The 16,681-nt window shown below is 33.1% G+C and overlaps 2 protein-coding genes across 2 annotated transcripts; one reads left to right on the top strand and one right to left on the bottom strand.

The window, feature by feature from the left end:
* Positions 1-8,010: 8,010 nt before the first annotated feature.
* On the top strand, positions 8,011-11,069 carry LOC117343891. The gene is made up of 3 exons (XM_033906442.1): positions 8,011-8,209; positions 9,908-10,896; positions 11,052-11,069. Exons 1-3 carry the CDS (start codon positions 8,011-8,013, stop codon positions 11,067-11,069), a joined length of 1,206 nt encoding a protein of 401 aa, XP_033762333.1.
* On the bottom strand, positions 10,937-16,681 carry LOC117343881. The gene is made up of 7 exons (XM_033906432.1): positions 16,581-16,681; positions 15,494-15,669; positions 15,067-15,212; positions 14,214-14,433; positions 13,468-13,661; positions 13,028-13,096; positions 10,937-12,344 (listed from the first exon to the last, which is right to left on the bottom strand). The coding sequence occupies exons 1-7, from the start codon at positions 16,679-16,681 to the stop codon at positions 11,697-11,699; spliced, it is 1,554 nt and encodes a 517-aa protein (XP_033762323.1). The 3' UTR covers positions 10,937-11,696.

Below are 16,681 nucleotides of genomic sequence, written 5' to 3'. Positions count from 1 at the left end.
CTGAAATCAAAAAAGTATGAAGCGTATTTAATTCAGAACATGTAACATACAAGATATGAAGATGGCACATTCACGACAGCGGAAACAATACTTTTCAGGTTTTTGCAATAAAAATTGAACCAATGGTATAGAGATACACTTATATTACATTTTTACTCGTGATATATTGAAAAAATATTCATTCTATGAAAATTATATTTTTCACTAGTGAAAAATTCCACTTTTTTCTGATTTGATTCAAATCAATCAAAACCCTGCTTACAAGCGACAATGGGAAAACCGAATGTTGAACCGGTACATTTAGCTATTACAATGTAATGAATAGCACATTTAACTGTTATAACTATTATAACCTCTATATCTTTACAACATCTGATGAAGATAATGACACCATCGAAAAGCTGACGACGAATTATAAGTTTACGTAAAGAAGAGAATTAAGAAATACTTTTGATGCAATTTTCGATTTATACTGTAAAATGAAACATAAGAATTGTGGAAGGTTGTGATTAGGTAAATTATGTATTTTTTTTCTTAGATAAAACAATATCCTTTTCAAGCTTTTAATCGATAATAATTCTCTTTTTTGGAGATATTGCATCTGTAAGAAGGTAATAAGCAATTTCATATGTTTTCGAAATTACTTCACCTTCTTAAGTTAAGTAGGGTCTAGGACGGACCAAAAAATACATAAAATTGGTACCATCAAACCTTTTCTGTAGGACTGATCTCTGATTATATTTCATTAAAAAATATATACTTTTTTTCAGTATTTGCCTCATTTACTAGTAACACTAATTTTATTATCATTACATATTAATCAAAAGCATATAGTTTAATTGCTTCTATTTGATCTATCGTGTAAGACCAGGTTACATACATTGTATATAACATATATCCAAATCGTCCGTTACTGACCAGATATTTAGGGACCAACCTATTGTTTTTCCATAAGCTTTAGTGTTGACGTTTCGGAGCTTTTCATTAAATTTTTTGAATTCAATATGCCAATCATAATTTATAACAACAGTTTAGGATCTCATATAACAACTAATCAAAAAAAAAAAGTTTGGTCCTTCAGGTAAAATTTTCTCTAGTATAGTCATTTTGAAAATGAGTGAATTTCACGGTAAAAGTTTTCATAAATCTGAAATATTTACCTGCTAATTATTATTATCTGAACTTTTGGAAAAAAAGCAATCGGACTTACGTAATTAATATTTACATGTCGTCACAACCAGAAGATTATTATGAGAGTTAAAAGTCAGTCCTTCATTAGGCTTAATGATATCGGGAATAGCGTTTATTGCATAATTTTCAGTTAATTTCCTCATTCATCCAGCAGAGTTAAGGACAATTCAAAACAATTGAATCAATAGATTAACAAAGCATACTCGAAAAGCAAATAGGCGTACATATTGGACCAAAATATATACTTCATGAATGATTTTGTGAATCAACATTACCATCGAGTGTTAAAAAGGCATGTCGGACTATTTTTCGATTATGTCTTGTTGATAAGTAACTTCATTATTATCGCTTTTGTTCTCTGATCTCTTTGGTATATTTAAGATTCGGAAGTTGTCAGTTTCTGCTCAAAATGTGTGCGCATGTCGAAATCGTTACCTTTAAACGCAGTGACATTACATTTTAGAACTAGATGAACTAAAAGATTACCAAAACATTTTACCTTTACAGACATACAGTGTCATAACAGTTTACCATAAGAGACAAATATTACCATACTATTTTACTATTGGACACAAGAGTACCATAATATTTTACCAAACCTTTTAGCACTGGACTCAAAGACTGCCATACGATTTTACTATTGAGACAGCGATGAATATAACATTTTACCACGGTGACAAAGATTATCATAGCGTAGCACAACATACCATCACTACTTCATTAGGTTTGTACAGATGCTCGTTTAATATAATATCACTTAAATGTTATATAACTTCCTGAGATGGATTATTGGAAGAAAAACTAAGTTTTGGGAAAAAGGGAAAAGGATAAACATTGTGTCCACATTATAAAACAGAACATGGAGGTAGTAATACATATGTTCATGTATGTGGGATTTTTTGTCGTTCAAAGTACCTTTGACACTTACGTCATATGTTTAAACAATAAATGATTATGAGTAGGTTAACAAGATCTTCTGCTCCATTTTATATCTTTAAGGTTTTGTTGTTGTCTATCATCACCATTCGTCTCAAGGCAAACAATCGTGACGTACCCATAACTCTGTTAAAGGACACATTGGTAAACATAGCGAATTTTACTACCTTTAAAGACCTAAAGTATACTTATATCTTAAAACATGAATGAAATAGTAAGTTAGGACTTACACCAGCTTTTCCTGAACCTTCCTCCCACTGGAAATCAAGGCACAATAGTTATGCTCTCTGTACTTTCGGTTTATCAACAGGATAAAAATGGCGACCGGTTTTTACTGCAATAACGTAAAGCGTATTCACGTGACAATTATTATGAATCTTCACCAGTTATGATATCTTCTCATGCAAGTTTTAAATAGAAATGTATTGCCGTTGTAAAAAGAAACAAAAAATTTAAAAAAAGTAAAAAAAAATAGATATTTTGTCCATTGATTTACACTATCTCTATATTTAGATTTTCGGATAACTCTAATGACTCATGCGTTTTGTGAAACATTGCGCTATGACGTGCCGTTATAAATAGAATAATTAGTTATACAATGAACGTATCTATAAATATTTCACAGTCATTGGAATCGGTATATAATCATATTAAGGTACGGCCTGGTAGGTTTTAACTTGAGTTATGCAAATAGCATGTCATGCTGTCAATTTAAGCTTATATACATCGATACATAAATAGTAATCTACTAATACTCAGAGAGCGTTGAAACGTGAAACAGGATTATCATAATGGAAACTAACTGAGTCGTCCTTTCCCATACCAGCGCTCTAAACGACATTCAGTATGCTCATCATACTAACACTACAATATAGACAATGCCAGTTCGAACATGATTGAACTACGGATTATTTCACTATTAAGTAATATCAGTTTTTAACGAAAATTACTAACTACAATAATTATGTTTTTAAATAAAACAATAACGTGTTATGCTTCACAGGATATTAACTTACAAAGCAAGCTAACAATACTGTGTAATGTCTTGTCACGACATTGACCCCACGGTATCAGATTTTGAGGTGATATTGACATATCCAATGTGAGTTTTAAACTGTGTCGATCTCGTATATAGAGCGGATATTTTATTACGGCATTAAACAATGTACACTGTAAAGGCAGAGTTCTTTGTAACAGTACAGCTTGGTTTGTTTTTGTTTAACGTCCGATTAACAGCCAGGGTCAATTAAGGACGTGTCAGGTTTTGGAGGTGGAGTACCCGGGGAAAAACCACCGACCTACGGTCAGTACCTGGCAACTGCCCCACGTAGGTTTCGAACCCTCAACCCAGAGGTGGAGGGCTAATGTTAAAGTGTCGGGACACCTTAACCACTCGGCCACCGCGGCCCCTGTAACAGTACAGAGACATATCTCTAGTATAGGGATTTTATAACAATAAGTGTGGAAATAAAAATTGAGATTGATTTTATTTCTTGATTATGTTTCTATGCTACATGTCCAAACAATGAATCAGTACTTATACTTACTAGCTCTTGTCAATTGTGCCCACATGTGTTATAGGTAATTTATATTTTGAATATTAATGAGGGAAATAATCTGAATGTTCTTTTTTACTTTAATATCCTGTACTGTTACAATTTCTTTATTATTGAAATAACCGAGTTATATAATTCTTCCAACATCGCAACCGCATTTTGTGGACAGAATCACTATGCGACAAAAACAGCTTGTAATGAACGGAGTTTAATTATGCATTTTATATTAACGACTAATGTCTATTTTCATATATTTATGAAAAATATGTAATTTTACAAAATGAAACGTACGAGTGAAAGCCGTTTTGTGTTTTATTTATACATTGTATAATACTTCAATGACGCAAATATCACAATACAGTAAAACCTGTCTTATGTTAGTTAACCAAGCGAACCGGTCAAAAAGGTCACATTAGACAGGTGGTCACTTTACACTGGTTATGTTTTTTGCTTTATAGTTTAAATCTTTCTATGAGCCAACTGTGCCATATCAAAAAGAAACTGACGCCCTAACAATTGTGTAGACACCAATCACTATTAAACTTCCTGTTCGCGCTCACGCGAAATTTAATTTTATTCATATCACGAAAATTGTCGAAGTTTTACGACCATTTTTATTCTACTACTGACATCGGCAGTTGAAGTCGCTAGATACAGGTTAGACAGGGAGAGATATGAAGGCACTATGGGGGATTTTTCTGGGAGAGAAAAATCCCCCATAGATGCCTTCAATTCTCTCTACTGTATCTTGGTTTTTTAAATACAGAAGTGACATATCTTTCTTTAGTTGTATATTGTTGAGATTTTATCTTTTTAGGTTGTTTTGGACATCTTCTTCTTTCAATATCTGATGTTGATGATTTATGGCTAGCCGGGTTGGATTTCATGACGTTATTGGCATTCGGTATGCTAGTATAGTATGTAAATGGCTAGCCGGGTTGGATTTTCACGACGTTATTGGCGTTCGGCATGCTAGTATAGCATGTAAATGGCTAGTCGGGTTAGTTTTCGTGACGTCATTGGCTTTCGGCATGCTAGTATAGCATGTAAATGGCTAGTCGGGTTGGATTTCAAGACGTCATTGACTTCCGGTGTGCTAGTATAGCATGTAAATGGCAAGTCGGGTTGGATTTCACGACGTCATTGATTTCCGGTATGCTAGTATAGTATGTAAATGGCTAGTCGGGTTGGCGTCATTGGCTTTCGGTATGCTAGTATAGCATGTAAATGGCTAGCCGGGTTGGTTTTCACGACGTTATTGGCTTTCGGCATGCTAGTATAGCATGTAAATGGCAAGTCGGGTTGGTTTTCATGACGTCATTGACTTCCGGTATGCTAGTATAATATGTAAATGGCTAGTCGGGTTGGCGTCATTGGCTTTCGGTATGCTACTATAGCATGTAAATGGCTAGCCGGGTTGGTTTTCATGACGTTATTGACTTTCGGTATGCTAGTATAATATGTAAATGGCTAGCCGGGTTGGATTTCACGACGTCATTGGCTTTCGGCATGCTTATATAGCATGTAAATGGCTAGTCGGGTTGGCGTCATTGGCTTTCGGTATGCTAGTATAGCATGTAAATGGCTAGCCGGGTTGATTTTCATGACGTTATTTGTCATTTTTTCATGATTTGGTCATTTTTGTCATGATTTGGTCATGATTTGTCATTTTGTCATGTTTTGTCATGTTTTGTCATGTTTTTGTCATTATTTGTCATGTTTTGTCATGTTTTGTCATGATTTTGTCATGTTTTGTCATGATTTTGTCATTTTTGTCATTTTTGTCATTATTTTGTCATGTTTTGTCATTATTTTGTCATTTTTGTCATTATTTTGTCATTATTTGTCATGTTTTGTCTTTATTTGTCATGTTTTGTCATTATTTGTCATTATTTTGTCATGTTTTGTCATGATTTTGTCATGATTTTGTCATGTTTTGTTATGATTTTGTCATTATTTTGTCATGATTTTGTCATGTTTTGTCATGATTTTGTCATTATTTGTCATATTTTGTCATGTTATTGTCATTATTTGTCATGTTTTGTCATGTTTTTGTCATGATTTTGTCATGTTTTTTCATGATTTTGTCATGTTTTGTCATGTTTTGTCATGATTTTATCATGTTTTGTCATGTTTTGTGATGATTTTGTCATGTTTTGTCATTATTTGTCATGTTTTGTCATGATTTTGTCATGATTTGTCATGATTTTGTCATGATTTTGTCATGTGTTGTCATGATTTTGTTATTTTTGTCATGTTTTGTCATGATTTTGTCTTTTTTGTCATTTTTTTTGTTATTTTGTCATGTTTTTGTCATTTTGTCATGTTTTTGTCATGTTTTGTCATGAATTTGTCATGATTTTGTCATGCTAATTTAACATGTTAACATGCTGTTTTGGTGTTTTAGCATGCTAACGTGCTGTTTTAACGTGTTGTTTTGGTGTTTTAGCATGCTAACGTGCTGTTTTAACGTGTTGTTTTGGTGTTTTAGCATGCTAACGTGTTGTTTTGGTGTTTTAGCATGCTAACGTGCTGTTGTAACGTGTTGTTTTGGTGTTTTAGCATGCTAAAGTGCTGTTTTAAGGTGTTGTTTTGGTGTTTTAGCATGCTAACGTGCTGTTTTAACGTGTTGTTTTGGTGTTTTAGCATGCTAACGTGCTGTTTTAACGTGTTGTTTTGGTGTTTTAGCATGCTAACGTGCTGTTTTAACGTGTTGTTTTGGTGTTTTAGCATGCTAACGTGCTGTTTTAACGTGTTAGTTTGACACTTTTAAGCTTTTTATGTGTTACAATGTAGTTTGAAAATATGCAAAAAAATTACTAAAATATGCAAAAAAATGAACAAAAAAATAGTAAGAATATATAGTGAAACTTGCAAATTTTGCGTTGAAAAAAATTAAGCAAGAAATCTTAAAAAAATGGTTAAGAATTCTGCAAAAAATGATTAAGAATTCTGCAAAAAATGACTAAAACATGCAAAAAAATGGACAAAAAAATAGTAAGAATATATAGTGAAACTTGCAAATTTAGTGTTCAAAAAAATGAACGAAAAAAATGCAAAATTTGATTAAAAATTCTGCAAAAACTGGATAAAAACTCTGCAAAAATATGTAAAACCTTTCTTCAATTACAGTTGTCTTGGAGATTCTATGATGAATGCCAAAAAATAATCATGGCAGCCATTACAACAGCATTCTGATTGAAATACAAGAATTCAAATGACCCTGATGACAGGTAAACAGTTTCTGTCTGTGTATCAACCATGCTAGATTTGTTACACCCCATTTCTAAATATGTGTAAACCGCCAAACTGTCCAGAATGAGGCTGTGAAGAATTCAACATTGCAGCCTCCATGTGTTTACATCACCTCAGAATGTTTATGGGTTTTAACATTATAAAATATAGCAGGCAAGTTGTTTTTTTTAATCTTTTGGATCTTATCATAGAATATTTATTGTAAATGTATGAGTATATTATAGAATGAAGCTGTTTTTATCATGATTTACGGAGATTGATTTGTTGATGCTCAAGTTATCATTGTCTCAGTGTTACGGAGGTCATTTTTTGCAGATTACAGTAGATTCAGATAGGTTGTATTGTAAAATGACATCATGTCAGTTCAAAATAATCATTCTGAATCGATGTCTTCATAACAGTAGTAAAATAAAGGTTTTGTTTTGTTGCTAGAAAAAACTGCTTTCACTTTCTATTCTCGGAACTATGACGTCACATCCATAACTGTCTTGAATTGTACGGAGGTCATTTCCCGTAAATTACAATATATTTAAATGTTTTTTATTGTAAAATGGAATCATGTCAGTTCAAAATAATCATTCTGAATCGATGCCTTCATAACAGTAGTAAAATAAAGGTTTTGTTTTGTTGCTAGAAAAAACTGCTTTCACTTTCTATTCTCGGAACTATGACGTCACATCCATAACTGTCTTGAATTGTACGGAGGTCATTTTCCGTAAATTACAATATATTTAAATGTTTTTTATTGTAAAATGGAATCATGTCAGTTCAAAATAATCATTCTGAATCGATGTCTTCATAACAGTTGTAAAATAAAGGTTTTGCTTTGTTGCTAGAAGTAAAAAATACTACCATGATTAACTGCTTTCACTTTCTATTCTCGGAACTTTCTAGAGAGTGTGACGTCACAGCCATAACTGTCTTGAATGGTTTCCACCGCGACATTTTTGTCCCCCAGACGGCGCTGCTGCACTAGGGGGTATCACTCTCCTGTAAAGGAGGCGCGATCTGGTCTCTTCGATGTAGCCGCCGGTCCCTTTTATATCACATAGACTGCATAATCCTAGTCTAGATGGTTAAGTACTGCTGTGTACCCGAGTGTACTGGAAGCGGGGGACATAAATTCCCCCGTGATTCTAGTCTGCTGCGCAAGTGGAGGGTGGCAATACAGAGAACCGACTTAAGAACGAAAGGGATTTGGTCACCATCACCGGAAGACGTTGTGTGCAAAGCACACTTTCAACAAAGTGATTACAAGGAGACCTTATTAGGTATGAAAAACGGCAATAATTCGATTTTCTTATTATCTATTTCAATCATTTGTTATTTGATTTGTTTATATAGCGAACAGTTCAGTCTCTACACGGTTACGGTAGGACCAAATTAAATTGAGCTTGAGACTGAGTTGTTTAAAAGTCCCAACTCCACGTACATACGATATCTTGGAACTAATATTCATACCTTACTGTATACTACAGTACATTTTTGGTAAAACATTCTGATTATGTAATAGGACGATCGTATACAAAATATTACAAAGTTATTGAAATAAAACCGAAATCATTTTGACAGCTGATCATGATATCGCCTCATTGATCGTTTACACTCTTGTGACAAGTAGGTCCTAGATTCGCGGATCCTGAACCTCATAAGGCCAAGCCAGATAAATATTGTTATCACAGTATTAACTGAATTTTGAACATGTTTTTACTAACAGAAAATATTTATAATTGACATACAATGTGTCCTATGACTCTTAAATAGTAATAAGGTGAACCATAGACTGGTATACTGTACATCTCTGGGAAAACAAACAACTCAAGCTTAATATAATAAAAACTGTTTGCAAATTGAAGAATTGAATAACAATAGCCTGTAAGAATTAATACAGGAAATTGCTATACTTCTTTACTTGGAAAACACAAACAAATTTTTGATCTTGTTCCTGTCTTGTTGAATCATAAAAAGGATACAATACAAAGAGAAAAGATATGACTATGCATATGGATACTTCATTTATTAATTACGACCTACATATACATCTATGGCACAGTCCAGAGTTCATGTTCACAATTAACAATAACAATATATGAACTTTTAATTCAGATAAACAAATTTGAACACAACTACTGGTATAACAGCGTAACATCACTATATATATGGATTGTTCATGATCATGAGGACTTACAAAATAAAAGCTATATCCAACATGAAAGACATGCATGACAACCCCTCCTTTATAAAATTAAATTAAAGACCTAGTGTGGCAATGAAGTAAAGTAAGGATACAGTTTTTGATAAACTAACATTAAACTGTTGTTGTTCTATGATTTATTTATTATATTTGTTCGTGTTGCTTTGTGGTTTTTCTTCTTTTTTTTTTCAGTGATACAGCGACATCATCAAAGAGAAAAGGTAGGTTAATCTACTTATTGAATTAAATATATAAAAGGTGAAAAAATATTTGTTTAGCAGGTATGTTTAGGAATGGAAATAAACTTAAAATTTAGGAAGTGATTGCACATATGGATGAGAATTTAGAGCTAATAAACAAAACAATCATAATCGTTTGTCTGGCAACACAGGGGATAAGCAGAGCCACTGCTTTTATTTAAATAGTATACTGGTAATTAAGAAGTCCAGATTTCAAATTTACATTACAGAAACTTTTTTGTGATAAAACAAGTATTACTCTATTTCTTTTGTTGAGTATGTAACTTTTTCAAAAGTAAATGTGGTAGCAAATCTGACTCAAGTAAAAATAATGCAAAGCAAATTATATTCTGTTAGGAAAAATACACAGAGTATGCACATTCTCTAATTTAGATAATTGTACATACAAACACTTAATTCTAACTGAAAGCATGAGTTGGCATGAAAAATTATTTTCATAAATGTAAAGTAATTCTATTTGACATACGGGACTAATTGACGGCTAAATACTGTGATGAATACGGATACTATTTCAGGAGAACGTGGTCGTCTAAAGGATGGAGTTGTGCCTTCAGTGTTCCCTTTTAGGCCTACATCTGTAGCAAGTCCAAGGGAAAAGCGCCAACAAAAGAGGGTTGAGAACAGCAATTCCCCTGGCAATGGCACCATTTTGGACAGTTTAATGGGTGATGTACAGCAGGAGGTGGAACTGCCACCTGGAAATATTGATGACATAATTGAAATTCCTAGTGACGACACTGTCACAGAAACATTTGCTAGCACAGGGGCTCAATGCAACATAATTGGTGATTGTCGCATTCAGAACTACTCTAACAATCCAAAAGGTGTGCAGTATTGGACTGGCTTTGCTAAGTATCATCATTTCATGTTTGTTTTTAATTGCCTTGGTCCTGCTGCTAGAGATCTAAATTACAAATGTACATCCCTCTCAGCAGAAGATCAGTTCTTTTTGACAATGATCAAACTACGTCAAGGCTCTGATGATTTTGAGCTTTCTGAGAAGTTCAGTGTTAGTGAGACAACTGTTTCCAAAGTAGTTATCACTTGGATCAACTTTTTGTACTTTCAACTAAAAGAGCTACCTATATGGCCTACTAGGGATACTGTTACAGAACACATGCCCATAGATTTTGGGAAAAAATTCAAAAGCACTAGAGTTATCCTTGATGCTACAGAGGTTCCTATCCAGAAACCTTCCCATGTACAGGCCCAGAGTTTGTCTTGGTCCAGTTACAAACATAGAAACACTGTTAAAACTATGATTGGCTGTACACCTCGTGGTGCAGTTTCCTATGTCAGTCAATCATATGGGGGTTCAGCAAGTGATCGTCAGATAATAGAAAACTCTGAACTGTTAGATCCACAGAGAAACTTGTTTGAAAGGGGTGACAGTATTATGGCAGATAGGGGAATCATGGTACAGGATTTGTTTGCTACTCATGATGTTCATGTTAACACCCCATCAATGTTGAAGGGGAAAACACAGTTAGAACCAGAGGAAGTGGTAAGAGATAGAAGAATTGCTTCTAAAAGAATTCACATTGAAAGAATTATTGGACTTGCTAAAAGATACAAAATTATAGGAACACCACTGCCAGCTAGCAAACTCAAACTTGCATCAAGAATTATATATATTTGTTTTTCACTTCTAAATTTCAGAGCACCCTTGGTAGATAAACATGCATAGCTATAGCTGATACATATTTCTTCTTCCTTGACATAAACTACTATCCATTTTCCAAAAAATATTGAAAAAGGCAATGTTCAGAAATCCCTATGCCCACCACTCATCCGATTTAAATAGGCAATAGATTAGGGCAAGCCAGTTGGAATTAAATACAATGAGGAGATATTTATTAAACTTACTTGAGCTAAGACAGTATCCCATACACAGAAATATATTATTTTTAGAATCTAGGAGATCTTATCAACAATCATGAAACATTATATATGATGAGATATATCTAATTTATTTAAAGTTGTCGCATAGTTTGGCAATTTTGCTTTGGGAATTATATTTGTAAATTCATGCTAACAGATACCTGGTACTCCTAGTTTTTGTAGAAAATCTACATTGTTTTGGAATTTCAGAAACATTTTGGGACTTGATCCATTGACATGTACAGTATGAAACAGTGATGAGGTAAAATATTAAAAGTGTAATCTAGTACATATTTTTAAGTATCCAGATACATACTTTAACCAAGGAAATATACATATATATGTAGTCTTGATATTGAACTATGTGTCTGATATATTTATCACATTTCTGAAATTGTCAGTTTTCTTTTACCCAGGTACATATTACATATGGGATGCAATGTAAGACCTGAAGTGCTTCACATAAAATAGGTGTAGTTTGGGTAATAGACTGAATTTACAGTAGTCTGCATCAAATGCTATCTTCTGAACAAACAGGTCTACAAAAGTAAAAACAACAAAATAGCAGTACTTCCTTTTAGAAAGCAGCATCTGTCCTTGAATTTGGTCATAATACTTAGAATGCATGTTTAAACAAATATGTTTGTTGTCATCATATTGAAGGAATGGAAACATTTTCCCTGGCAAGATAGGTGATGTGCGACCTGCATATGGACACTTAATTTCCAGGATGCCATCTTTATCTATAATTCCATCTGGTGAAGCACCAAGATATGGGTATTGTGGGTCCACAAAAAGTCCTGCCCTTTCCACCTTTAACATCATAATGTTTTCAAACTTAATTACTGCCTTCTTTTCATAGTTTTTACCATGTTCCGTTGCTTTCGTATGAAGTACTCTAGATGAGAGAAGACTCTCACACAGCTTTTCCATATTCCTTCTACATGTTGCATGTGTAATATCTCCAAACCTAGATGCGGTCACTCTCCACTTTCTTTCTTCCACCCATTTCTTGCATTTTGCTTGACATTTAGTGCTCGTCTCCAGATCTAAAGCATCTTCTTCAGTAACCTGCAATAATAATTACATATACCCAGTATTATAGGTTTTTAATTATATCCATGAGGTTTTTAACTATATCCATGTATTTAAAATCTAGAAGTTTGATGGACCTGTATCGCTTACATGTAATTCTCATTTCTGTGAACTACAAAGTGGGCCATAATCATTAAAACAGACTTTAATATTGATATCATTCCCCTGTACCTCATGATCTTTGTCAGAAGGTGTTACGACATTATGACAATGTTAGAAATTTTTCACCAATTTAACTGATTTGCTCTTGAAAGTAGATCACGATAAACTTATTAACATAGTTCCAGCATGCTACTGGCCAAATAGTATGACACTGTACCTCTTTGATATCAAGATTGAAAGATACTAGTTGTACGTGAGATGGATGCCAGATGCTGCATGTGTCTATACTTTTTTCTTTACTGTATGAAATCTTGCTCATTTTGAAATAATAAATGATTTTGAGAGATTTGGAAGCATTAAATTTGTCCCAAATGTCACCAGCTATTAAAACTATATGTATAATTAAAAGCTAATTAGTACATTTAATTAATTGAATTGTAGTGAACATAGGACTGCTTTGATAGCGTCACTGGACACTTACTTGAAGCATACCATGCGCATGCTAAGTTAAATGCATGTTTACATTTTCTCAAGCCAAAACAGTAGTTGATACATACCTTTGTTGCTTTGTCAACTAAGTACTCTGTGAAGGGAAGTGGTAGATAGTCATGATCCAAAGCTGCTGCCTGCCATACAATGTAAATTTTGGTGATAATTATAGTAATTCATGGATTTTAATGATACAATGTAGTCAAATTTCCCATGAAGAGGCCCAGAGGGTCTGTAACTCTCAACTGGTAATTCAATGTTATCTCCCTTTTCTGAACATTGCCACTTTAATCTTGATCATGTGAGCTAACAAAATTGTATAGTTTATTTCTATATCCCCCATATCAAATGATTGAATTCTTATATGAAATTATGCCATTTCAATGTTTTGTGTTAAAGGTAAATGACTTCATCTGAGGCTAACACAGTTCTTTTAATACACACTAACACAGTGAAATATCCCAGATATTTAACTTTTTATTTACATGGTATTTGCCCAATTTAATACCTGTATATCAGCAGATGGGTGAAGAAATCTCATAGCCATGTCCTGTGAATGTTGAGCACAGTGATTAACCATCATGTTCCTCACAAAGTCGGGGTAGCCATCATTATTGCGATATTTGTGGGGACGAGGATCTTCCAAAAGATCTTCATTAAATTTCCGTTTCGTTGGCATGTCTTCCACAGGAACAGGTTTACCTATGCATTATATATGATTATGTCATTCATTGTAAATGTTGTTTGATCACATACATTTCTAATCAATCAATCATGAAGCTTAGAAAATGAGATGTCCTAAAACATTCTTGGGCATAGAAAATTATGGTCTCTATAGGCATATTGATAAATTGAATTCTGTATTTCTTTTTTTTTCAATTTCGAGAATGATTCATCATATTTATTTTTGTCATTGAGCATTTTGTATTGTAAAGTTCAGACATGGACAAAACTAGTAAATCCTTATTTCTTTTGGGTCATTTTATCTTTATCATTGTTGATGTATATATTTTTATAAATGTTTGAATGAGATGCTTATTGATATTAGTCATTTTCTTAATCAATACTATTACACTATACTTCATGGTATAAAGGGATGTGGTTGCACACATTCACACATTCTTAATATAACTATGATTTATTTATTAAGTTGTTTAGTCAATTAAAACAAAAATACACAGTTAAGTGCAAATAAACACACTGTATACTATGAATTTTTTTTTATGATATTTCTAGATCTGTGTACTTACTTACCATCATAGATGGACTTTGGCTTGTGAAAGCTCTGCAGGTTTTCTGTACAGGACTTTTGTACTTGTAGGGTACCATTTGAAATAAAATGTTCAAGCATGAGAAGCACTGAAGCTATGTGCTTGCATGTACCATGTGGTCCTTTGCCAGCTGGACATTCACACGCTGAATTAACAGGATCCCCACTCGTCTCCTCGAGGCTAATCTTATAGTTGTACGATACCTATATATGCACAAGTAAATATAAGGTTATTAGAGATAAGATTAAAATACATGTACATTTCCTCTACAAGTCACTTTGTATACTTGACAAGAACAAATTATGTTCATGGGGCTATGAACACAATTGGATCTGTGTTTTGAACTGCAATCTAGAATGGCAAACAAGACATGATATGTCTACATTTAAACCAGATATAGATCTGTTAAATTTTACAATTAAAAAAAACAGATGCATACATCTCCAATTTAGATAGATACAATTCATCTAATTTTGGTGAGTGGACCCAAATCCATTATCTAATTTTTACCTGATGATAATTTATTACAAATACATGTAAACATGTTTTGTAAGAATCTGAATAAAAAATTGCTAAAATTTGAACTTTACTCAACTGATTACAGAAATATATATATAAAAAAAAATATATATATATATTATGGATTTACAAAAATACAGACAATGCCAGTAAAATCTTGTATAATTAACTGGTCACTGGATCAATGGCTTAGAAAAACAAACATGTACTAGAAATATTTCTCCAATGAATGATATTACTGATTTTCTAGAGTTAAGTACATTATACATTGTCTTGATATAATACAATACATAATGATGTGCTTTGCATATATTAACCTTGTTCTTCATGGCAGCACCAACAATTCCAGTAAGGAAAATATGTCCATTTTTTTTCAATAGGGAACATGCTAAGATTCTGTTTCCTGCCAACATGTCGCCTCCTTTCTGTAGGGCCTTCACATCAGATGTGGCTTGTTTGTCTCCTGAAGATCAACAGATTAAAACAAATTTTGTTGTAATGCCAGTATTGGAATTATGAAGCAGAATACTTGTTTAACTGGCATTATTTTAAAATATTTTACCATCAAGAAATACATTTATGTACAATTACATAAAGATATATAAATAAGTTGATTAGACAACAGGCTAAGCCTATACATGTCCTTTAACTGGCATAAAAAACTCACTTTTTTTTGTAAATTTAGGTACATTTCAGTAATAATACATTTCAATCATTTAATCTGAAGGGTAGTATCATGTGTACCTGCCAGTCTGTACAAAAAGTACTCCTCTATCTGCAGGTGTGTTAGTTTTGGTAGGATGATCTTGTGATCTTTGACCAACTGCTGGAAGCCAACTACTGGCCAAAACACATCAATGGCATCAGGAATCGCCAATGCAGAATGCCTAAAGTTCCTATTTCTTTCATAGGCCTTTAATCTAAAAATAAGGAAATACATATAATTTAGTGTATGCAGGGACATATCTTATTATATGTCCCAGGTGTATTTAATGAATTTGAAACGTTTTCCACAAATTAGGCATGATGGATGATAACAGAAATTATTCCTATATAAAGAAAAAGTGCACAATAGAAAAAAAAACATTTGTCTACTTTCAGTATACCAATTGGAAATTTTATATCATTCTTTGTGAAATTTAGTTAGCTATGTGAAAATGAATCCTAGAAACCAAATGTTCTGTAAACATGTCTTGTTCAACAAGATGAAGAGGATTTCATCTTTAATTACAATTACAATGCATGAATAAGAAATAAATATGTAACTAAATTTAATTTGAATTATTCCTCTTTGATCTTCTGTAATAAATACTAAACTATAGCAGTTAACTGTCGTCTGTTCTACTGTTTATTGTGTGCCTTCAATGCTACAGTATTTAACTAAAATAGATCAATAACATACTTAGTGAATATATTGATAATATTTAAATAAATTAATAATATTATGAAACAAATGATATGACTATAAATTTAGCATTTCTTATGTTTACGGAGCATTAACAGCCGTTTTTGAAGATTAACACTGCAAATGCCACTCTTACGGCTAGATAATGTACTTCAGGATGTGATTCTCACGATATATATAGACGTAATACTTCGCTCCCTGTGACAGCCAGAGATAATCATACATACAATGTATCCGATTCGATCGTGTGGGTTGATAAGATTATTTGATAGGAGCAAAGACCATGTGAATAACGATACCTAGTTCCTACTTTCACTTTCTCCCGAGGACGGACGGTCTGATTCGTCAGCCGAAGGATGAGAGAAATGTAGTCGGGAAAACAATAAATGGAGGTATTTATTGAATAGAAAATATGCATTGTGTTACCTTTCAACTAAATCAGTCTTTCTGCCATGGGTTGCAGCACTCCGTTTTCTCAACTCTGTCTTCAGTTGTGTTACTGGCCAATGCTGAAAGCAGCCCGCCAT

The sequence above is a fragment of the Pecten maximus genome, chromosome 2, assembly GCF_902652985.1.
Source record: "Pecten maximus chromosome 2, xPecMax1.1, whole genome shotgun sequence".
Lineage (NCBI taxonomy): Eukaryota > Metazoa > Mollusca > Bivalvia > Pectinida > Pectinidae > Pecten > Pecten maximus.
Note: the sequence above shows the minus strand (reverse complement) of the source record. Positions and strands in the feature narration are given on the sequence as shown.

Coding starts and splice junctions, on each gene's coding strand:
- LOC117343891 (XM_033906442.1), top strand. CDS start 8,011: ATGGTTAAGTACTGCTGTGTACCCGAGTGTACTGGAAGCGGGGGACAT. Junction 8,210..9,907: donor TTACAAGGAGACCTTATTAG/GTATGAAAAACG, acceptor ATACTATTTCAG/GAGAACGTGGTCGTCTAAAG.
- LOC117343881 (XM_033906432.1), bottom strand. CDS start 16,681: ATGGCGGGCTGCTTTCAGCATTGGCCAGTAACACAACTGAAGACAGAG. Junction 15,670..16,580: donor AAGACTGATTTAGTTGAAAG/GTAACACAATGC, acceptor CCTTATTTTTAG/ATTAAAGGCCTATGAAAGAA. Junction 13,097..13,467: donor ACCCATCTGCTGATATACAG/GTATTAAATTGG, acceptor ATTGTATGGCAG/GCAGCAGCTTTGGATCATGA.